This window comes from Mobula hypostoma, chromosome 2, assembly GCF_963921235.1.
Source record: "Mobula hypostoma chromosome 2, sMobHyp1.1, whole genome shotgun sequence".
In the NCBI taxonomy this organism is placed as follows: Eukaryota; Metazoa; Chordata; class Chondrichthyes; order Myliobatiformes; family Myliobatidae; genus Mobula; species Mobula hypostoma.
The window spans coordinates 167,609,812-167,634,268 of record NC_086098.1 but is presented as its reverse complement, the minus strand read 5'-3'; the positions used below and the strand labels follow the sequence as shown (position 1 = coordinate 167,634,268).

General features: G+C 43.3%; 1 protein-coding gene across 1 annotated transcript in view; it reads left to right on the top strand.

Moving 5' to 3' along the window:
• Window positions 1–22,034, top strand: part of LOC134342654 (syntenin-1-like) — a 41,722-nt gene extending 19,688 nt beyond the window's left edge. Inside the window, exons 2-9 of the mRNA XM_063041039.1 lie at window positions 1,945–2,008; window positions 3,443–3,512; window positions 5,015–5,118; window positions 8,157–8,315; window positions 10,874–11,049; window positions 12,785–12,956; window positions 17,863–17,954; window positions 21,303–22,034. Coding sequence (XP_062897109.1) covers window positions 1,958–2,008; window positions 3,443–3,512; window positions 5,015–5,118; window positions 8,157–8,315; window positions 10,874–11,049; window positions 12,785–12,956; window positions 17,863–17,954; window positions 21,303–21,354 — 876 coding nt within the window. The 5' untranslated portion in view covers window positions 1,945–1,957 and the 3' untranslated portion in view covers window positions 21,355–22,034. The remainder of the gene's footprint in view (window positions 1–1,944; window positions 2,009–3,442; window positions 3,513–5,014; window positions 5,119–8,156; window positions 8,316–10,873; window positions 11,050–12,784; window positions 12,957–17,862; window positions 17,955–21,302) is intronic.
• Window positions 22,035–24,457: the final 2,423 nt, after the last annotated feature.

Below are 24,457 nucleotides of genomic sequence, written 5' to 3'. Positions count from 1 at the left end.
GACTTCAGTTCAGCATTCAACACAATCATTCCTCAGAAACTGATTGGAAAGCTGAGCCTACTGGGCCTGAACACCTCCCTCTGCAACTGGATCCTAGACTTCATGACTGGGAGACCTCAGTCAGTCCGGATCAGAAGCAGCATCTCCAACACCATCACACTGAGCACAGGGGCCCCCCAGGGCTGTGAACTCAGTCCACTGCTGTTCACTCTGCTGACCCACGACTGTGCTGCAACACACAGCTCAAACCACATCATCAAGTTCGCCAATGATCATGGAGGGTCTCATCAGCAAAACAATGAGTCAGCATACGGAGAGGAGGTGCAGCGGCTAACGGACTGGTGCAGAGCCAACAACCTGTCTCTGAATGTGAACAAAACAAAAGAGCTGGTTGCTGACTTCAGGAGGACACGGAGTGACCACTCTCCGCTGAACATTGACGACTCCTTCGTAGAGATCATTAAGAGCACCAAATTTCTTGGTGTTCACCTGGCGGAGAATCTCACCTGGTCCCTCAACACCAGCTCCATAGCGAAGAAAGCCCAGCAGTGTCTCTACTTCCTGCAAGGGCTGAGAAAAGTCCATCTCCCACCCCCCATCCTCACCACATTCTACAGAGGTTGTATTGAGAGCATCCTGAGCAGCTGCATCACTGCCTGGTTCAGAAATTGCACCATCTCAGATCGCAAGACCCTGCAGCGGATAGTGAGGTCAGCTGAGAAGATCATTGGGGTCTCTCTTCCCACCATTAGAGACATTTACACCACACACTGCATCCGTAAAGCAAACAGCATTATGAAGAACCCCACACACCCCTCATATAAACTCTTCTCCCTCCTGCCATCTGGCAAAAGGCACCGAAGCATTTGGGCTCTCACGACCAGACTATGTAACAGTTTCTTCCCCCAAGCCATCAGACTCCTCAATACCCAGCGCCTGGCTTGACACCAACCTACTGCCCTTTACTGTGCCTATTGTCTTGTTTATTATTTATTGTAATGCCTGCACTGTTTTGTGCACTTTATGCAGTCCTGGATAGGTCTGTAGTCTAGTGTAGTTTTCTGTTGTTTTTTTGCGTAGTTCAGTGTAGTTTTTGTATTATTCACGTAGCACCATGATCCTGAAAAATGTCTCATTTTTACTGTGTACTGTACCAGCAGTTATGGTCGAAATGACAATAAAAAGTGACTCGACTTGACACAGACTAATGTTAGAGGGGCTCAGCAGCTCGGAGAATCTATGGAGAGGAATTTTTAGGCTGAGACCATTCATCAGGACTGGATTGGAAGTGGGAATAAGCCAGAATAAGAAGGTGGAGGGGAAAGGAAGGAGTCCAGACTGGCAAGTGATAGGTGAGGTGAGGTGAGATGACGTGAGGAGGAGGGTGAGTGGATGGAAGAGAGGGAGTGAAGTGAGAAGCAGAAAAGGTAAAGGGCTGAAGAAGAAGGAATCTGATGGGAGAGGAAAGTGGACCATGGAAGAAAGGGAAGGAGGAGGGGCACCAGAGGGATGTGATGGGCAGGTGAGAAGAGAAGGGATGAGTGGGAAACCAAAATGGGGAATTGAAAAGTGGGAAGGGGAAGGGGGGAGGATCAGAAGTCCTGATAAAGGGATTCAGCCCAAAACATCAATTGATCTTTCCTATCCATAGATGCTGCCTGGCCTGCTGAGTTCCTCCAGCATTTTGTGTGTGCTGCTCTGGATTTCCAGCATCTGCAGGATCTCTTGTATCTTTTTAAATGACCAGTTGTCATTCTGTAGATCACAGCTCTCCAAGTTTGCCAGGTTTACTATCACTGACATATGTCGTGAAATTTGTAGTTTTGCAGCAGCAATATGAAGAAATATATAAAAACAATTACTATATGTTACAATAAGAAATATGTAACTGTAACTACGGTATATGGATCTGTAGTTGATGACTCTGTCCACTTTTACCTACAGGTCGGACTACAAGATGGCTCTGTATCCATCACTAGAGGACCTCAAGGTCTCCAAAATAATGCAGGTCAGTGCAGACAATGGTTGCGTTATTGTGAAATTGAGTTGTTCAAGGCCAATCCTTTGAATGGTAGCTATGATAAACTAACTTGTCAGCAAGCGTTCTGCGTGGATCAGTTCCATATATGAAATTGTGGATTCTAGTTAATTGGGACACATCAGGCCAAGTACATTTTGGTCTTATTAAGTGTTTGTCCCAATTAGCTGAAGTTTCATGGAAAAAATTTAAGGGGTATTTAAAAATATGTGCTACCATTTAAATACAATAAGTACATAATTTATTACTCAGTTAAATGAAATACAGAACAAGGTAGAACTCTATCAATACCATGACAATACTATAAAACTGTGTATTAGTTCCTAAAAGTTATTGGTGGTGGTTTTTTTGATTGATTGTAAATGAACAAAATCAGTGCAGACACATTGTGTAGGTAATGGAGTGCCTTCATAAAATGCTAACAATGATTGCATCTTCCAAATCTTCATTTTCATTATAACATTCAAGATGATGGTCAATACTTTAATTCTTCATAGTGCTTAACTTGTTGAACCAGTGAAATTGTTTCATTTTTACTCCTGGTCATTTCTGGCATCTCCAAGCCTGAATGCTTGAAACCACAGTGAGCAAAACAGTCCTAAATTGCTTTCATGTTTATTTCTTGCCAACTATCAGTAACAAAATTACTGCTTTTGAACAGAAGTACACGTATCTGATGATATTTAAAGACTGTTTGTTCTAAGCACAGTGTATTGTCTAACTAAAAGTGCATGTGACTAACACTAGTTAGAAACTGTTCAGCAACAGCTTCCTGTCCCAATCAGGTAGTATAGTGTCCCAAATAAAGAAAGGGAATCCTGGCTATTTTCCCAATTAGTTTTTGTTCTTTAGGAGGTGTCCCAAATAAGCCACTGCGCTGATTAACCGATGGCCCAAATAACTGGAAACCACTATATATTTGATGTATTCTGTGTGGATGTATCATGGCCACAAGAAATTGCTATATTGAGAACACAGCTCATGAAAACCAGTCTTCTCTCTGTTTACACTTCCCATACCATGCCACAACACAAACTTTGCAACCATATTAACAAAATATAAAATAGCCCTAATAGTCCATAAAAAATCTAAAATATTAATGGTCCCTTGAAGGACAGCAAGGGTAACCCATGAAATAACGTCTTTGCACATCTTAATGCAGAGGAAGTCTAACATTGATTTATTTTCCAAAAACCTAGAGCTTCTCACACAAATACTAAAGCCATAAACTTAAAATACACAGAAACTGACAGAAACAAAATGGGAACCAAAATGAAGCAACTTGTTATTTAAACAGAAGCTGGGATGGGAATGAGTTGGGGGAGATTTTATTCCTGCATTTGGGTGACGCTGGCTGTTTGTTGTACATGCAACACTGACCTTTTTAAAGTTTAATTTCCTCAGGATCAGTCCACTATTGTGGCCAACCAGGCCTCGCTGGCCATCGAAGCCAAAGCCTTGCATGATGGAGATGGTGAGTTCTGGATACCTGTCTACACACTGTCTCCTCCTTTTGCCATCCACACAACCTCACTACCCCACGCAGACTTCAAAATTCAGCTTCTCATTGGCAAACCAGACCCTGGTTCGACCACAGCATCTGCACCTTCACCATGGACTTTGTCCTCCCCTGTCCCTGTAACTCCTCTACCCTCTGTGCACCACTCAGTCCAAGTGGTAGTGCTGACAATTCAGAATGCTGAGACAGTGTCGGCTGCAAAGTGAGGGCAGAAGTGGATAAGCGTGGAGAATCAACTAGGCCACCTCTTCCCTCCACTCTCCACGTTGTCACTTGTTTAGGAACCAGAGGTCAGGAATCGCTCTTTGTAGAAAATAGACATTTTGTATGTCACTAATCAGCCGTGGGTTCATCAACAAATAAAAACCTGTAGCCGCTGTAAATCACAAATAAAAACGGGAAATGCTGGAAATACTCAACAAGTTAGGCAGCAGCTGTGCAAAAAGAAGCAGAACTGAAAAGTGGTGAGTCAGGAGGGAAATCAGTTTTGGGGGGGATTAAGTTGCAGGGCGCTGGCTCAGGACTGAGGAGCTGGTCAGACTCAAACTGAGGAGTTACTCAGAGTTTAACTCTATAAAATTACAATGATGGGGAAAATTGGACAAACACAAGAGATTCTGCAGATGTTGGAAACCCAGTACAATACACAAAAAATACTGGAGGAACTCAGCAGGTCCGGCAGTATCCATGGAAATGAATAAACAGTCGATGTTTCAAGCTGAGACCCTTCATTAGGTCTAGAAAGGAAGGGGGAAGATGCCACAATAAGAATGGGGGGGGGGAGGAGAGCAAGTTAGAAGGTGGGTTGGGGAAAGGGAGTTGAAGTAAGAAGCTGGGAGGTGATAGGTGGAAAAGGGGCCTGAGAAAAGGAATCTTGATAGGAGAGGAGAGTGGGCCATGGGAGAAAGGGAAGGAAGAGGGGCATCAGGAGAGGTGATGGGCAGCTGAGGAGAAGTGATAAGCAGCAGAGTGGGGAGTGAAGAAGAGGAAAGGGGGAGGGGAAAATGCATGCTGAATGTTGGAGAAATCAATGTTCATGCCATTGGGCTGGAGCCTACCTAGATGGAATATGAGGTGTTGCTCCTCCACTCTGAGAGTGGCCTCATCGTGGCAGAAGCAATGGCTATGGACTGACATGTCAGAACAGGAATGGGGATAGGAATTAAAATGGTTGGCCACCAAGAAATCTTGGTTTTTGTGGATGGATTGGATGGCTGAGGTTATATTTCATGGAGGAGCGGTGGATGAGAGTGGTGGTTTAAGAGTGAAGGTTATGGGGAGTAGGGTTAGTTGAGGGACTAGTGTAGGAACTTTGCAGTTGCTCTGTTTTCATTAGTAGAAGGGTCAAAATCCAGGGTGTAGACATCACTTCAGTGACAAGGGCCCCCGATTCCCATTGCTAACATTCTCCCTAACAGGGTCGGAGTTTCTGACTGGTGCTTCTCCTCCCGCTTCAGGTCTGTACCCAGATCTCCAGGAACTGGGCAACTACATGGGCCTCGATCTGAACAGTGAGAAGCTGCAGCAAGACTTGTCCCTGGTGCCTGTCTCCGAGTCTGGGGTAAGCATCTGACAGGGCTGGGGGAACCCAGTAAACTCACAACATAGAACAGTAAAGCACAGGAATAGACCCTCAGCCCATCATGATATACACAACGTCCATATCCCTCCATTTCCTGCACGTTCATGTGCATACCTAAGAGCCTCTTAAAACCTCTATTGTATTCAACTTTCAATGCATGCCTTCTGCTATTAGATGTTCCAGTTCTGGGAAAAAGTTATTAACTCTGTACTCAATGTTTCTCATAATCTTAAAAAAGACTCTCATTAGATCTTTCCTCAGCCTTCACCGCTCCACAGAAAACAACCCATTTGCCAACCTCTCCTTATAGTTCATGCCCTCTAATCCAGGCGGCAACCTGGCGAATCTCTTCAGCACCCTCTCAAAGCCTCTACCAGAAGACCATAAGACATAGGAGCAGAATTAGGCCATTCAATCCATTGAGTCTACTCTGCCATTTCATCATGGCTGATCCCAAACTCCATTCAACCCCATGCACCTGCCCACTCACCATATCCCTTGATGCCCCAACTAATCAGGAATCTATCAACTTCCACTTTAAATATACACATGGACTTGGCCTCAACCACAATCTGTGGTAGAGCATTCCACAGATTCACTACTCTCTGACTAAAAAGAAATCCTCCTTACTTCTGTTCTAAAAGTCACCCCTCAATTTTGAGGCTGTGCCCTCTAGTTCTGGATACCCCCACCAGAGGAAATATCTTTTCCACATCCACTTTATCTAGTCCTTTCAACATTCAATAGGTTTCAATGAGACTCTTCTAAATTCTAGTGAGTACAGGCCCAAAGCTACCGAATGCTCCTCATACATTAACCCCTTTATTCCCAGAATCACCCTCGTAAAGCTCCTCTGGACTCTCTCCAATGATAATACATCTTTTCTATGAAAGGATGACCAGAACTGAATGCAATATTCTAGTTACGGCCTAACTAAAGTTTTATAAAGCTGCAATATACACCTGTGGTCACTTTGTTAGGTACACGAGTACACCTCAATGCAAATATCTAATCAGCCAATCATGTGGCAGTAGCTCAATGCATAAAACCATGCAGACGTGGTCAAGCTGTTCAGTTGTTCGGATCAAACATCAGAAATGTGGAAGAAATGTGATCTAAGTGACTTTGACTGTGAATGCTTGTTGGTGCCAGACAGGGTGGCTTGAGTATCTCAGAAACTGCTGATCTGGGATTTTCACACACAGCAGTCTCTCAGGTTCACAGAGAATGGTGCAAACAAAAAACGTCATCCAGTGAGCAGTTCTGAGGATGAAAACGCCTTGTTAATGAGAGAGTCAGAGGAGAACGGCCAGTCTGGTTCAACCTGACAGGAAGGCAACAGCAACTCAAATAACCACGTGGTACAACAGTGGTGTGAAGAAGAGCATCTCTGAGTGAACAACAGTCAAACCTTTATTACTTATAAACCTACTTATTGCTTATTTACTTATTATTTATTTATTTTTGTATCGGCACAGTTTGTTGACTTTTGCACACTGGTTGAATGCCCAAATTGGTGTGGTCTTTCATTGATTCTATTATTGATTTATTGAGTATACCTGCAAGGAAATGAATCTCAGGGTTATATATGGTGACATAGTATGTACTTCAATAAATTTACTTTGAACCTTTAAGTGGACAAATTGCAGCAGCAGAAGACTATGGACGTACACTCAGAGGCCACTTTATTAGGTAAAATTAATAAAGTTGTCACTGAGTTTAACTTCCCAACTCTTGAACTCAGTGCTTTGACTAATAAAAGGCAAGTGTACCATATGCCTTCTGTACCATCCTGTCAACCTGTGTAGTCACTCTCAGGGAGATATGGAGTTCAAAGATTCAAAATACATTTATTATCAAAGTATGTGTATAGTGTACAAGCCAGAGATTGGTCCTCCCACAGGCAGCCACAAAACAAATAGCATGGAATCTGTTCAAAGCAAACATCAAACACCCAGCACATGAAAAGAACAAATCACACAAACAGCAAAAAGTGAATAAATAACACACAGAATATTAAACATCAAACTGTAGAGTCCTTGAAATGGTCTAGGAGTGTTCAGTTTAGTTCATTGACTGCAGGCCTTGCAGTCAGTCTGCACAAAAATAGCAAAAAAAAAGAGAATAACCAGAAAGCAGAAACACATTTAATATGAACCACAGAGTAAAATCAAGTCCACAGCCAAGACCTGCATCAAGCAAACCTTGTAGCATGAGGAAGACTCCTGCACCTTCCTCCACCAGCAGGAGAGAGGGAGACCAGTCAAACACAGGCAGATAGCACTGAGTACCTGCTCGCCTTCCCCTCTCGCCCTCATCGATCTCAATCTCGCTCGACACTTAAATTGGTGAGTAGTAATGGACCCGACTGTGGGTTCGTGCTCTGCTTTTAGACCACACACTCAGCTCTCCACCTCATTGAATTTCCCTGGAGACAGGAAAAAGGCTAGATCGCTTAGTAGGCCCAAAAACACAGCATCAAAATGTAAATTACAGGCTCCAATCACACACAGTTTAGTACTAGAAGCATATTTAAAAGAAGTAGAAGTAGTAGTTTTCTGAATTGTCTGCAGGATATCGCCAGTAGTCACCTGCACCATGTTGTTAAAGGATTTAAGGAGTTCTCCCAGTGACAATGTGGATTTCCTCTTGGTTCTCTGGTTTCCTCCCACATTCCAAAGATGTACAAGTTAGGGTTAGTAAGTTGTGAGCATGCTATGTTGGCACCAGATGCACAACAACTCTTGTAGTCTGCCCCCAGCACATCCTTGGGCAGTGGTGGTCAATGTATTTCACTGTATGTTTCAAAGTGACAAATAAAGCAAATCTTCAAAGTAAATTATTATCAAAGTATATACATATGTCATCGTAGACAACCTTGAGATTCATTTTCTTGTGGGCATTCACAAATAAACCAAAGAAAATAATAACAAAAAGTAAATAAGCAATAAAGGTCGACAACATGAGATGAAATGGGAGATTACATCTACAACATATTTTGTTTCTCTCTGCTGCAGGTTGCTGGTGGTCAGCCTTCTCTGGGTAACATGGTGGCCCCAGTGTCAGGAAACAGCCTGGGGTTCCACCGGGCTGAGATTAGACCTGGTGTCCGTGAAGTGATCCTCTGTAAGGACCAGGATGGAAAGGTCGGGCTTCGTCTCCGCTCGATCGACAGAGTAAGTAGCCTCGTCCCAAATGGACTCCAATGTCCCATCACACATTACTCACCAACTACATAAATGATAGAAAAATGAAGATAGTACAGTACAACACAATACAAGCCCATTGGCCCACGATCTCCTGCAGGCTTTTCAACCAGCTCTAAGACCTGAATCTGATTTCTACACCTTGAAATTGAACCTTATCTCCTGTTCCTAGTAACTGCCATCTTTGGAGAGCTTATTTCATGATTCCCATCAGAATCAGGTTTATTATCACAGACATATGTCATGAGATTTATTGTTTCATGTTGTAGTACAGTGCAATACATAAAGTATAAGTTACATGCCATATTGTATGATGTGGGTGATCAAGGTCTTTCCACTACCATGATTGTTCTTGGCAAATTTTTCAACAGAAATGATTTGCCATCACCTTCTTCTGGGCAGTGTCTTTACAAGATGTGACTCCAGCCATTATCAATATTCTTCAGAGATTGTCTCCCTGGCATCAGTGGTCACATAACCAGAGAGTAACATAGTGACGTAGTGTTCGTGAGTTCTTGGACCATTCAGAAATCAGATGGTGGAGGGAAAGAAGCTGTTCCTAAAATGTTGATTGAGCATCTTCAGGCTCCTGTACCTCCTCCCTGATGGTAGCAATGAGAAGAGTACTGGGTGACGAGGGTCCCTAATGAAGAATGCTGCATTCTTGAAGCATCTGCTTTTGAAGATGTCCTCGATGATGGAGAGGCCAGTGCCTATGATGGAGCTGGCAGAGTTTACAACCTTCTGCAGCTTTTTCTGATCCTGTGCATTTGCTTCCATACCAGATGGTGATGCAACCAGTCAGAATACACTTCACGGTAAAACCGTAGAAATTTACTGGAGTTTTTGGTGACGTACCAAATGTCAAAAGAAAGGATCTAGTGCTTTCCCACATATATGAGGAATAAACTCTTCTCGGGCTTTATTCGGGTTGATTATAACAGACATTTTGATGATAAAGTCCGCCATCTTCATCAGACGTGCCCAGGCATCATCCCTGAGTTTGTCATCGAAACATCAGTTATAATCAGGCTAGAAGCCTGAGAAGAGTTTATACCAAATGTCCTTAAACTCCCAAAAGAAATATAGCCACTGGCATCCCTTCTCATTGATGTCATCAATATGTTGGGCCCAGGATAGGTCTTCAAAGATCAAGCACCTTCGCTCTGTCCACAGCCAGGATCTCCCACATTCCAATTCCACTTCACATTCCCACGGTGACAGGTTTGTCTACACGCCTCCCGCAAAACCACATTGGTTCCAAGTGCAGACTGGAGTAGCAGCACCTCATATTCTGTCTTGGTAGTCTCCAACCTGATGGCATCGACACAATTTCTCTTCCAGTAACCAGTCTCTTCAGCCCCCCTCACCCCGCAACATTTGTTTTCCCTAATCCCTGTAGTTCCATTATCCTTTCTCTTTCCCTTCCTTCACCCTCATGACCTGCCTATCACCTACAACCTTTCTCCCTCTGGTTCACCACCTGCTTTCCCTGTTTCCATTATCTACTCTCCTTTTCTATCTGATTCCTTCTTCAGCCCTTTGCCTTCCCCAGATCTTCACATTATTCCCTCCCCCACGCACCTACCTTCCCCCTCCTGCATAGACTCTCCTATGCCATAAACACAAGAGGTTCTGGAGATGATGGAAACTGTGAGGAGCACACACAGAAAGCTGGAGTCTGAGAACACCATATGGAAGCTGTCCTTAAGTCTACTGGTACATCATTTCGGGCTGGACTAACGCACAAAATGCCAGAGGTACACTACAGGTCAGGCAGCATCTATGGAGGGAAATAGACAGTTCACAAACTGCTGGTGATTCCCTTAATATTCTGGCTGGTATTTACTTTCTTAACTAGCTGGTATGGGGCGGGTCCCTGTCTAAAGCTGTCAGCTGGGACGGGATGGTTCCCTGTCTAAAACTGTCAGCTGGGACGGGGCGGTTCCCTGTCTAAAACTGTCAGCTGGGGCGGTTCCCTGTACAAGACTGTCAGCTGGGACGGGGCGGTTCCCTGTACAAGACTGTCAGCTGGGACGGGGCGGTTCCCTGTACAAGACTGTCAGCTGGGACAGGGTGGTTCCCTGTACAAGACTGTCAGCTGGGATGGGGCGGTTCCCTGCCTAAAACTGTCAGCTGGTATGGGACGGTTCCCTGTCTAAAACTGTCAGCTGGGACGGGACAGTTCGCTGTACAAGACTGTCAGCTGGGACGGGGCGGTTCCCCGTACAAGACTGTCAGCTGGGACGGGGCAGTTCCCCGTACAAGACTGTCAGCTGGGACGGGGCGGTTCCCTGTACAAGACTGTCAGCTGGGACGGGGCGGTTCCCCGTACAAGACTGGCAGCTGGGACGGGGCGGTTCCCCGTACAAGACTGTCAGCTGGGACGGGACGGTTCCCTGTACAATACTCCTGTCATACCGCCTACATTAGAAATCTTTCACTGAAATGTAAACTCCGATCAAGAAGTTGTTTAAAGTAGAAAAGCTATTCTCTTTGACTATTACCTACTCCCTCTTCTCTTCCAGGGAATTTTTGTCCAGCTGGTGCAAGCTAATTCTCCCGCCTCGCTCGTGGGCCTGCGCTTCGGGGACCAGATCCTGCAGCTGGATGGGAACACGTGTGCAGGCTGGAGCACCGGCAAAGCTCACAAGGCCCTGAAAAAGGCACCACAGGACAAGATCTCTCTCATCGTTCGTGACCGGTGAGGACCTGCTCTTGGTTGCATTGTTGAGGCTGAGGGACATTCCCTGCTATAATGGTCTGAAAGAATTAACTTTTAATAGATGGAATGCAGAGCAGAGCTGGGCTTAGAGGTGGATGATGGATTTCAACCTGGAACTCCATCTGCCATATCTCTGCCTAGCTTTTTCTGAAGTGAAGTGATTCACTTTGGAAGGTCAAATTTGAAGACAGAGTACAGGGTTAATAGCAGGATTCTTTGTGTGAAGGAAGAGAGGGATCTCTCTCTTAAATTCCTCAAAGTTGCTGCACATGCTAATAGGTTTAAGAAGGTGTATGGTCTGTTAGCCTTCATTAGTCAGGGGATTGAGTTCAAGAGCCAAGAGGTGATGTTGCAGCTCCATAAACAATAGTTAAACCACACTTGGAATATTGTGTTCAGTACTGGTTGCCTTGTTTTAGGAAGGGCATGGAGGCTTTAGAAAGGCTGCAGAGATTTACCAGGATCAGAGAGCATGTCTTATGAGGATAGGTTGAGTGAGCGAGGGCTTTTCTCTCTGGAGCGAAGAAGGATGAGGTGACATGTAAAGGTGTATGAGATTTATGAGACGTATAGATCGAATGGATAACAAGAGACTTTTTCCCAAGGTGGAAATGGCTAATACGAGGGAACATAATTTTAAGGTGATTGGAGAAAAGTATGGGGGGAATGTCAGGTGTTTGTTTTCTTTTCCACACAGAGTGGTGGGTGCATGGAACGCTCTGCCGGAGGCCACGGTAGGGGCATTTAAGCTCTTAGATAGGCATGTGGATGAGAGAAAACTGAAGGGCCATGTTGGAGAGAAGGGTTAGATTGATCTGGGAATAGGCTAGAGGGTTGGCACTATATTGTGGGCTGAAGGGCCTGTACTGTGCTGTAGTGTTCTATGTACAGACCCCTTAACACTAAATAATGAGTGAATCATGTGGAGTACCTCGGCCTGAAACGTTCACTCTTTATTCCTCTCCATAAGCACTGCCTGACTTGCTGAGTTCCTCCAGTGTTGTATGTGTGTGTGTTTCACTGGCAGATCTGATTGAAATCTCATCTCTACATTCATTTCTTCCCATGGTATCCTTTCACCTCATTACTTATCAAGAATTTTTCTCCCTCCTGTCCAAGGCATGCTCAAAGATGGTGCTTCTATCATCGTTTGGAGGAAAGGGCTTCTGAGCATTTCTGACCCACCCGATTTCTGAATGATCCATGAACCTATGAACATGCCTTAATATTCCTCTTTTTCACCAATTTATTTTATTGTAACTTCTAATAATTTATTATGCCTTGCACTGTACTGCTGCCAATGTCCTCGACCCGAAGGGAGCGACACTATTACAGCTCAGAGTGTGGAGTCCTGTTCCAGTGCTATCTGTAAGGAGTTCGTACATTCTCACCGTGACTGCATGGGTTTACTCTCACTGTGCACAGATGTGCCAGTTAGTGGGATGTTTGATCATTCTGAATGGTCCTGTGATTAGACGAGAGTTAAATCAGTGGGCTGCTGGCCTGTGTGGCTCATTGAACACATTGTATCTCTAAATCAGGGGTTCCCAACCTGGAGTCCACAGACCCCTTGGTGATTGGTAAGGCTCCATGGCAAAAAAAATGGGAACCCCTGCCCTAAATAAATAAAATAACACTGAATGTATGTGGGAGAAGAGATTTCTTCCTGAGATTGTAGTCTACATTTTTCATGAATTCTTTAACCATCCTCCAGGCCATTCCAGAGGACAGTCATCCTTCACAAGGATAGTGGTGGACACGTTGGCTTCCTCTATAAACGTGGGAAGATCATCTCCATTGTGAAGGACAGTTCTGCTGCCAGGAACGGGCTACTGACCGATCACAACATCTGCGAAATCAATGGTCAGAATGTCATTGGGTTGAAGGTGAGGTTCACCATGCTTGTCACCCACATGCCCGAATGCAACAGAAAACCAGAAAGTTGGAAACATTCAGCAGGTCAGGCAGTGTCTGTGGAGGGAGAAAGTGAGCAAATATTTAGAACATCGTAAAGCAGAGTACAGGCCCTTCAACCCATTATGTTCTGCCAACCCTTTAACCTACAGTAAGATCAATCTACACCTTCCCTCCCACATAGCCCTCCATTTCCTATCATCCATGTACCTACTTCAGAGTCTCTTAAATATCCCTAATGTATCTGCCTCTACCTACCACCCCTGGCAGCACGTTCCACACACCCAGTATTCTGTGATTTTTTTTTTAAAAAAGCACCTTCTGACATCTCCCTCATAATTTCCTCCAATCAGCTTAAAATTATGCCCTCTCATATTAGCCATTTTGCCCCCGGGAAAAAGTCTGGCTGTCCACTCAATCTATGCCTCTTATCATCTTGTACTCCTCTCATCTTTCTTCCTTCCAAAGAGAAAAGCCCTAGCTTGCTCAACCTATGCTCTCTAATCCAAGCAATATCCTGGTAAATCTCCTCTGCACCCTCTCAAAAACTTCCACATCCTTCCTATAATAAGGAAACCAGAACAGAACAACAATACTCCATGTGTTCTAACCAGGGTTCTATAGAGCTGCAGCATTACAGTGACGGGAATTGAACCCAGGTCGATGGTACTGTAATAGCGTTACACTAAAAGTTGGTTGGTCATTGATGCTTCTCACTGTTCATTCACCGCTGTTGGTTGTGAACCTGCGCTGTCTGCATTTTGTCACAAGGTGGGGTTGCTACCAGCCCTTCAGGACATTAATAACCAGAGATGAGTCTGTTTGCAGTTCCTCCAACGATGGCAATGCACAATCTGTAATAATTCCAGATCAGAGTTTGTAATTACAATTGCACAGAATCTGCAAATTTCTGCACTCTTTAACTGCTATTTCAGTCTGCTAGTGCGAGTGACTCCCATATCCTGTCTGGCTACTGAACCACTTTTTCCAGTGGTTCAAAGATGCTTGCAACTCTTTCTCCTCTTAACCCCCTCTCCCTTCTTATTCTGGCTTCTTCCCCCTTCCTCTCCTGCCTTGAAGAAGAGCATTGGCCCAAAACATTGACTGTTTATTCATTTCCATAGATGCTGCCTGGCCAGCTGAGTTTCTCCAGCATTTTGTGTGTGTTGCTCGGATTTTCAGCATCTGCAGATTTTCTCATCTTGTGTCTATGTGTTGCCAGGGGATAGATTATTAAGCAGTTAGCACCCAGCCCGATGCTGGTCACTGGGCAATTCAGTCACTATACTCAATGCAATATCCGTGGCAGGAAACTCTCACTATAATGTCAAATACCAAACAACTCAACAATTCAATCAGCATTTGGAAAGAAAGGACTTGTGCTTAGAAATTGGATGGAATCCCTATTTTCCTCTCCATAGTTGCTGCCTGACTGACTGAGTTTCATTTTAATTCCTACCCCGTTTCCATTCCAATTTGTTGGTCCATGGCCTCCTTTCCTGCCACAATAAAGTCACTTTTGGATTGTACCTCATTCTGTCTGGTTGCCTCCAACCTTATGGCATGATCAATTCGTCCAACTTTCAGAAATGTCTTCCCCTCCTCTTCATTCCCCATGCTGGCCTCTTACCTCTTCTCCACATCCACCAATCACCTCCCCCTGCTGCCCCTCCTCCTTTCCACTCTCCTCTCCTAACAGATTCCTTCTTCTCCAGCTCAGCCTTTTCTATCTATCATCTCCCAGCTTCTTGTTTCATCGCCCCCCCCCAACCTCCAAACCACCAACCTGGCTTCACCTATCACCCTCTAGCTTGTCTCCCCCCCACACATTATTCTGGCTTCTTCTCTCATCCATTCCAGTCCTGAAGAAAGATCTCAGCCCAAAAACATTGATTAAGTTCCATAATGCTGCCTGACCTTGTTCCTCCAGCACTTCCTGTGTGTGTGTGCTTGTGTTTATGTCTGTAATCAATCAACCTGACGAGCCATTCAATCGATTAAGTCATTACTAATCTTCTTGTTTTATATTTTGACATCCTTGGAGAAATTCACAGACCATTAACTGTCCCTGGATGACTTCTGAATGTCTATTAAGGCAGTTCAAACTGTCCATTTCTCCAGACTGTCAAGAACCCATGAATTCTACATCACTTTTTTTTTGCTCCTTGTTTCCACTACTTATTTATAGAAACCATAGAAAACCACAGAAAAACTACAGCACAGAAACAGGCCTCTTGGCCCTTCTTGGCTGTGCCGAACTATTTTCTGCCTAGTCCCACTGACCTGCATACGGACCATATCCCTCCATACACCTCCCATCCATGTATCCGTCCAATTTATTCTTAAATGTTAAAAAAGAACCCGCATTTACCACCTCGTCTGGCAGCTTATTCCACACTCCCACCACTCTCTGGGTGAAGAAGCCCCCCCTAATGTTCCCTTTAAACTTTTCCCCCCTCACCCTTAACCCATGTCTAGTTTTTTTCTCCCCTTGCCTCAGTGGAAAAAGCCTGCTTGCATTCACTCTATTTATACCCATCATAATTTTATATACCTCTATCAAGTCTCCCCTCAATCTTCTATGTTCCAGGGAATAAAGTCCTAACCTATTCAACCTTTCTCTGTAATTGAGTTTCTCAAGTCCCGGCAATATCCTCGTAAACCTTTTCTGCACTCTTTCAACCTTATTAATATCCTTCCTGAAATTCGGTGACCAAAACTGAACACAATACTCCAGATTTGGCCTCACCAATGCCTTATACAACCTCATCATAACATTCCAGCTCTTATACTCAATACTTTGATTAATAAAGGCAAATGTACCAAAAGCTCTCTTTATGACCCTATCTACCTGTGTCGCCACTTTTAGGGAATTTTGTATCTGTATTCCCAGATCCCTCTGTTCTACTGCACTCCTCAGTGCCTTACCATTTATCCTGTATGTTCTACCTTAGTTTGTCCTTCCAAAGTGCAATACCTCACACTTGTCTGTATTAAATCCCATCTGCCATTTTTCAGCCCATTTTTCCAGCTGGTCCAAGTCCCTCTGCAGGCTCTGAAAACCTTCCTCACTGTCCACTACACCTCCAATCTTTGTATCATCAGCAAATTTGCTGCTCCTATTTACCACATTATCATCCAGATCATTGATATAGATGACAAATAACAATGGACCCAGCACTGACCCATGTGGCACACCACTAATCACAGGCCTCCACTCTGAGAAGCAATTCTCTACTACCACTCTTTGGCTTCTTCCAATGAGCCAATGTCTAATCCAATTTACCACCTCTCCATGTGTACCTAGCAACTGAATTTTCCTAACAAACCTCCCATGCAGAACCTTGTCAAAGGCCTTACTGAAGTCCATGTAGATAACATCCACTGCCTTCCCTTCATCCACTTTCCTGGTAACCTCCTTGAAAAACTCCAATAGATTGGTCAAACATAACCTACCACACACAAAGCCATGTTGACTCTCCCTAATAAGTCCCTGTCTATCCAAATGCTTGTAGATTCTGTCTCTTAGTACTCCCTCCAATAACTTACCCACTACCGACGTCAAATTTACCAGCCTATAATTTCCTGGATTACTTTTTGATCCTTTTTTAAATAATGGAACAACATGAGCCACTCTCCAATCCTCCGGCACCTCATCCATAGGCACCGACATTTTAAATATATCTGCCAGGGCCCCTGCAATTTCAACACTAGTCTCCTTCAAGGTCTGAGGGAATACCCTGTCAGGTCCTGGGGATTTATCCACTTTAATTTGCCTCAAGATAGCAAGCACCTCCTCCTTTTCAATCTGTACAGTTTCCATGATCTCACTACTTGTTTCCCTTAATTCCATAGACTTCATGCCAGTTTCCTTAGTAAATACAGACGCAAAAAACCCATTTAAGATCTCCCTCATTTCTTTCAGTTCTGCACATAGCCGACCACTCTGATCTTCTTATCCCTTACAATCCTTTTACTCTTAATATACCTGTAAAAGTTCTTTGGATTATCCTTCACTTTGACTGCCAAGGCAACCTCATGTCTTCTTTTAGGCCTCCTGATTTCTTTCTTAAGTATTTTCTTGCACTTTTTATACTCCTCAAGCACCTTATTTACTCCCTGTTTCCTATACATGTCATACAACTCTCTCTTCTTCTTTATCAGAGTTGCAATATCCCTTGAGAACCAAGGTTCCTTATTCCTATTCACTTTGCCTTTAATTCTGACAGGAACATACAAGCTCTGCACTCTCAAATCTTTTAAATATATTTATTATTTATAGTATATTTTAGTATTGCACTGTAGCACTGCTGCAAAAAACAAATTTCACAACATACCTTTCGTATGACTCGGGGATTTCATTGAAACCTATTGAATATTAAAAGACCTAGATAGAGTGGATGTGAAGAGGATGTTTCCAAAAGTGGGAAGTCTTGGACTAGAGGGTACAGCCTCAAAATAGAAGGACACCCCTTTAGAACAGATATGAGGAGGGTGGTGAATCTGTGAATTCATTGCCACAGACTGCTGTGGAGGCCACGTCATTGGCTATATGTGATGTGGAAGTTACTATGTTCCTGATTAGTCAGGGTGTTAAAGGTTGTGGGGAGAAGGCAGGGAATGGGGTTGAGAGGGATTATAAATCAGCCATGATGGTGGAGCAAACTCGATGGGCTGAATGGCATAATTCTGTTCCTGTGTTTTAAACTGTACATCAGTGATAATAATTCTGATTCTGGTACATTGTTTCTGTTCTGTGCTGGCTGTTTTAACCCTGTCACTGCCTCCAGCACATCCTTGAATGTGTTGGTATGCGTTTGATTGCTGTGCTGTCCAGAGTTGAAGATGTGGCTTGTATCTTTGTCCTCTGTTTCACAGGACTCTCAGGTCGCTGATATTCTGGCCACAGCTGGAACCTCAGTGACCCTCACTGTCATGCCTACTGTTGTCTTTGAGCACATGGTTAAAAGGTGAGTGAGCCAGCAATGAAACTGGGTACAAAGCCGATTCAGTGGTTGGATAGTATGGGAAGGTGCAAGGGGTAGTATTGTCATCCCTGTCCTCACTCGCATCCTGCATCCTCCCTATCTCGACAACTCCTACCAGCACTGCCACTCTCCAAGGCTTCCATTCTGGCCCCTTCTCCAAGTATAATTGTCAACAACAAAAAGTGGGGGCCTTGTTCTCTGAAACCCAGGCCCTAGGTCTCTCCAGCTTTCTCTAGCTGTGGTGCTTCTCAAAACCTTTGTCCACTGAGTCTGCTTTGCCATCCAATTATTCCTCTCAATGCCATTCTTCCGCTTGTTCCCTGGAACCTTATTAATCAAGAACCTTTCTCTGCTTTAAATATACCCACTGGCCTCGATAGCCGTCTGTGGCAATGAATTCCACAGATTCACCAGCCTCTGGCTAAACAAATTCCTCCTCACCTCTGTTCTGAAGAGACATTCTTGTATTCTGAGGCCATGTCCTCTGGTCCTAGACTCTCCCACTATTGAAAACAACCTCTCCACATCCACTCTATCAAGGCCTTTCAATATTCTATAGATTTCAGTGACAGCTTCCATCAGTTTTCTAAACTCCAGTGAGTATAGGTTTAGAGCCATCAAATGCTCATCATACATAGGCCCTTTTGTTCCTGGGATTACTCTTGTGAACCTCTCTGAATCCTCCCCAATGCCAACACATCCTTTCTTAGATAAGGGACCTAAAGCTGCTCACAATACTTCAAGTGCAGTCTGACCAATGCCTTATAAAACCCCCCAACATTACATCCTTGTTTTTCTATTCTAGTCCTCTCAATGAATACTAACATTGGATTTGTGTTCCTTACTACCAACATCCTTAATAGTTTTGTGCTCTGTGCTAGTTTATGAAGCAATGTCAATCTTATTTACAATTCTATAGCACTGAACAGGCCCTTCAGCCCATCCTGTGTATGCTACCACTTTGTATCAATGTACACTAATCTTATTTAGAGGGCTATGGGTAACCCTCAGTAATTTCAAAGGTAAGGACTTGTTCGGCTCAGCTGTATTGTGCTGTAGGTTTTCTATGTTTCTATGTCAATATCTGTATGCGTGAAAGGTTACAGCGGGACATTGATAGGATGTAAAACTGGGCTGAGAAGTGGCAGATAGAGTTCAACCTGGATAAGTGTCAGGTGGTTCATTTTGGTAGGCCAAATATGATGGCAGAATATAGCATTAATGGCAAGACTCTTGGCAGTGTGGAGGATCAGAGGGATCTTGGGGTCTGTGTTGATAGGACACTCAAAGCTACTGCACAGGTTGACCCTGTGGTTAAGGCATACTATGCATTGGCCTTCATCAACCGTGGGACAGAGTTTAAGAGCCGAGAGGTAATGTTAGAGCTATATAGGACCCCGGTCAGACCCCATTTGAAGTACTGTGCTCAATTCTGGTCACCTCATTACAGGAAGGATGTGGAAACTATACAAGGGTGCAGAGATTTACAAGGATGTTGCCTGGATTGGGGAGGGAGCATGCCTAATGAGAATAGATTGAGTGAACCCGGCCTTTTCTCCTTGGCGTGACGGAGGATGAGAGGTGACCTGATAGAGGTGTACAAGATGATGAGAGGCATTGATCGTGTGGATAGTCAGAGGCTTTTTCCCAGGGCTGAAATGGTTAGCACGAGAGGGCACAGTTTTAAGGTGCTTGGAAGCAGGTACAGAGGAGATGTCAGGGATAAGGTTTTTATGCAGAGTGGTGAGTGTGTGGAATGGGCTGCTGGTGATGGTGGTGGAGGTGGATACGATAGGGTCTTTTAAAATACTCCTGGATAGGTACATGGAGCTTAGAAAAATTGAGGACTATGGGTAACCCTAGGTAATTTCTAAGGTAAGGACATGTTCGGCACAGCTTTGTGGGCTGAAGGGCCTGTATTGTGCTGTAGGTTTTCTATCTTTCTGTTTGCCCACATTAAGGCCTTAATGCCTTGGTGATTCAAGTACTTGTCGAGGTGTAAATAAGTTTGAAAGAGTACAGAGAAAATTTACAAACTTCTTGTCAGGACTGGAGGACTTGAGTTATAAGGAAAGATTGAATAGGTTACAACTTTATTCTTTGGAAAGCATTAGATTTGATAGAGATATACAAAATGCTATATGGTTGGTGGTGTGGAGATATGTCTTTACCAAAGGAGGTGTAAGGCACTCCTTCCTTCCACTAGCCTGCAGGTCGCCTTTGGGCAAGGTGTAGCACCTGCTTAGGCCCCAGATCAAGGTCATGTGAAGCATGGGAGCAGGTGGTGGATGGTCGTATGAGCAGCTGGTGCATATCACAAGTGCTGGTTGTGCAACCACTGACGCCAAGCAGACAGTCTCTGAAGAGTATTGATATTGGCTGGGACACCCGTCTTGTAAAGACACTGCCCAGAAGAAGGCAATGGCAAACCACTTCTGTGGAAAAATTTGCCAGGAACAATCATGATCATGGAAAGACCATGATTGCCCACGTCATACGACATGTCTCATAACGAATGAACGATACAAAATTATGAGGTGTAGGCTTTTTCCACCAAGGTTGGGTGGGACTACAACAGAGGTCATGGGTGAAGTATGAAAGATGAAAAGTTTAAGGGGAAACTTCTTTGGAGTGAAGGAAGATGAGAGGTGACTTGACAGAAGTGGATAAGAGGACAACAAACATTGATTGAATGGACAGCCAGACTTTTTCCCAGGGTGGAAATGGCTGCTACGTGGGGACAACATTTTTAAGGTGATTGGAGGAAGGTATGGGGCGGGGGGGAATGTCTGAAGTAGTTTGTTTTTTTTTCCACAGAGTGGTGGATGTGTGGAACTCACTGTTAAATGTTGGATGGTAGAAACAGATATGTTAGGAAGATTTAAGAGGCATATGGATGAAAGAAAAATGGAGGGCTATGTGGGAGGGTAGAATTAGATTGATCTTCAAGTATGTTAAAAGCTTTGCACAGCATTGTGAGCTGAAAGGCCTGTATTGCTCTATTTTCTTATTTCTCCACTACCTCTTAGAGGCATAGAAAAGTACAGCACAGAAACAGGTCCTTTGGCCCATCTAGTCTGTGCTGAACCATTTAAATTGCCTACTCCCATTGACCTCCTGAGGCATTACATACAAAACTCCTTCTGTGGAAGGAATTTCCCCTCTGAACTCCTCCCTCCCACTTTCATTGCATGCCCTTGCAAGACACAGTAACAATCTTCTCCCTATTTTTACATACCTCCATCAGACGTCCCCTCAGCCTCCTTCATTGCAGAATGTTACTAGTGTTGACGCGACGCTGGGGTAATGGTGTGTTTGTTGTTCTTCCAGGATGTCCTCTGGTCTTGTGTCTCAGATGGATCACTCCACTCCAGAGGTGTAAGAGCTAGTTGGTGCTTTAGTATTTACTCACAAGAGATCAAGTGTGGAGCTATATTCTCTGCCACTTTATCTGGAATAATCCACTGGATCTCTGCTCTTTTATTAAAATCATCTCCATATCAAGTTTGTGCATTAATTCACACTTTATTCTGCTATCTTGTGGACCTCTCTGTAATTTTAACCATTTTGGTGTTTGAACTCTCAGTACATTATATTAGCTACTGTAATTATGGACAAACTTTACCTAACAGACCATCAGCAGCTAAAAATGCTAAGGGAACAGATTTGCAAGCATAATAACCAGTAAGTTCAAAGTTCAAGGTCAATTGGTTATCAAAGTATGTATACTTACCATATATTACTATCCTGAGATTCATTTTCTTGCATGTGTTTACAGGAAAATAAAGAAAATCAATAGAATTTATGAAAACTATGTATCACAAAGACTGACAAACTAATATAAAAAGATGATAAATCATTTAAATAATTTTAAATAAATATTACTGAGAACATGAGTTGAAGAGTCCTTGAAAGTGAGTCTGTAGATTGTGGAATCAGTTATCCCCACTGGTTCAGGAGCCCGATGGCTGTAGGGTAATAACTGTTCCTGAATTTGGTGGTGTGGACCTAATGCTCCTGTACCTCATACCTGATGTTATTAGGCAGAAGAGAGCATGGCCCGGATGGTGGGGGTCTTTGATGACGGATGCTGCTTTCCTGTGGCAGTGCTCCTTATAGATGTGCTCAATGGGGGGGGGGGGGGGAGCCTTACCTGTGATGGACCGGGCTGCATCCACCACTTCCTGTAGACTTTTGTGTTCCTGGGTTTTGGTGTTTCCATACCAGTATATTCCAAATATCAATAACCAATAACAATGGTTAACAACTCTTAGTGTTACTAAAGTGGAATGTTGCATATTGTAAACCAGGGGTTCCCAAACTTTTTTGGGCCATGGACATTAAACAAGGGGTCTGTGGACTCCAGGTTGGGAACTGCTGTTGCAAACCAATGACATTTGTTAGTTAAAAAGGAACACAATCAGATCACACAGTTTGTACTATGATCAACGGTAATGCAAACTGCCTGATAGCTGAGGTCACAAGCCCAGCAACTGGCCATTTGGGATTTCTGTCTTGGAAGTTAAAGGGTTCAACTGAAGTGATAACTGAAAGGGAATCAATTCAGTTATAAACTTGCCTGTTCCAGCAGCAAGGCAGGGGGAAATAGCTGACACCACTCAGTAGAAACTGCGCACAGGCCTCTTCTATACCTGTCCACGCTGACTGATCCTCTCGCACCCAAAACTAATTCTTGGCAAAGGATTTGTGATCTCCGCATGTGAGATGCTGCTCCTGTTTCCATGTAATGTTTAAATGTAGTTAAAAAGCAGAATGTTAATCATAAACACAAGAGACTCTGCAGATGCTGGAAATCCAGAGTAACACACATAAAATGCTGGAGGAACTCAGCAGGTCAGGCAGCACCTATGGAAATGAATAAACAGTTGATATTTGGGGCTGAGACCCTTCAACAGAACAATTGTCAGGTTAATCAGTAAAATTACACAAATATCCAGAAGATTGCTATTATCTTGACTGCATAGTAGTTCCAATCCAAGCTATAAATTGGTGAAGACAATGGCGCTAGCATGCTAGTGTAGTGGTTAGCACAATGCTTTAGAGTACAGGAGACCTGGGTTCAATTCCCGCCACTGCCTCTAAGGAGTTTGTACATTCTGCCTGTGACCACATGGGTTTCCTCTGGTGCTCCGATTTCCTCCCACAGTCCAAAGACTTATCCGTTGGTAGGTTAATTTGTCATTGTAAATTGTCCTGTGTATATTTAACTTTGATTGGTCGTATTAATGCAGTTAAGATGTTTTTTTTTGCCAAAATTTTTATATGTGTTTCAGGCATTACCAATTTTCGTTCCTAAATCTTTTTTTGATAAAGTTGACTCTAAAATTTCTTCATTTATTTGGCAGAATAAGAATCCGAGACTGGGTAAAATACATTTACAGAAAGCTAAGAGAGATGGAGGTTTAGCATTACCTAATTTTAGATTTTATTATTGGGCTATTAATATTCGACATATGAAATTTTGGTTACTTGACCGGGACATACTATCTATTCCTAAATGGGTAGCATTGGAATTACAATCTGTTCAGGGTTATACACTTGGTTCTATTTTAGGTTCCTCTCTTCCTTTTGATTCGAAATGCCTTAAGCAGGTCTCTAACCCGATAGTTAAATATGCTTTGCGCATTTGGTTTCAATTCAGAAAATTTTTTGATCTTAATCAATTCGGGTTAGCGATTCCTATTTTAGGTAACATATTTTTTCCTCCCTCTTTTACGGATCGCGCTTTTCAAACTTGGAAGACTAAGGGTATTTTACGGTTTTTGGATTTATTTTTAGATGGTTCCCTTATGGCTTTTGAACAATTATCTAATAAATATAACTTATCAAGAATACATTTTTTTAGATATTTACAAGTTAGAAATTTCCTAAGTACTATACTTTCTTCCTTTCCAATGCTTCCTCCTATATATATTTTAGATTCGATAATTAACCTTAATCCATGTCAGAAAGGTGCATCGGCTATGATTTATAATATTATTATGAAACTTAGGAAAGCTCCATTTGATAAGATTAGGGTAGATTGGGAACAGGAATTGGGGCTTACCATTTCTGTGGATGATTGGGGGCAGATTTTACAATTAGTTAATACTTCCTCTATTTGTGCTAAACATTCCCTAATTCAATTTAAAGTGGTTCATAGAGCACATATGTCCAAAGATAAGTTAGCACGTTTTTACTCGCATATTAATCCTTTCTGTGATAGATGTTCGGGGCAGATAGCCTCTTTAACTCATATGTTTTGGTCTTGCCCTACTTTGGAAACTTTTTGGAGAGATATTTTCAATATTATTTCTAAGGTATTAAATATAGATATCTCTCCTCACCCTATTACTGCTATCTTTGGACTACCTAAAATTTCTAGTAATCTTTCCCCTTCAGCCCGTAGAATGATTGCATTTCTTACTTTAATGGCGAAAAGATGTATTTTACAACATTGGAAAGAGCTTAATGCTCCAACTACC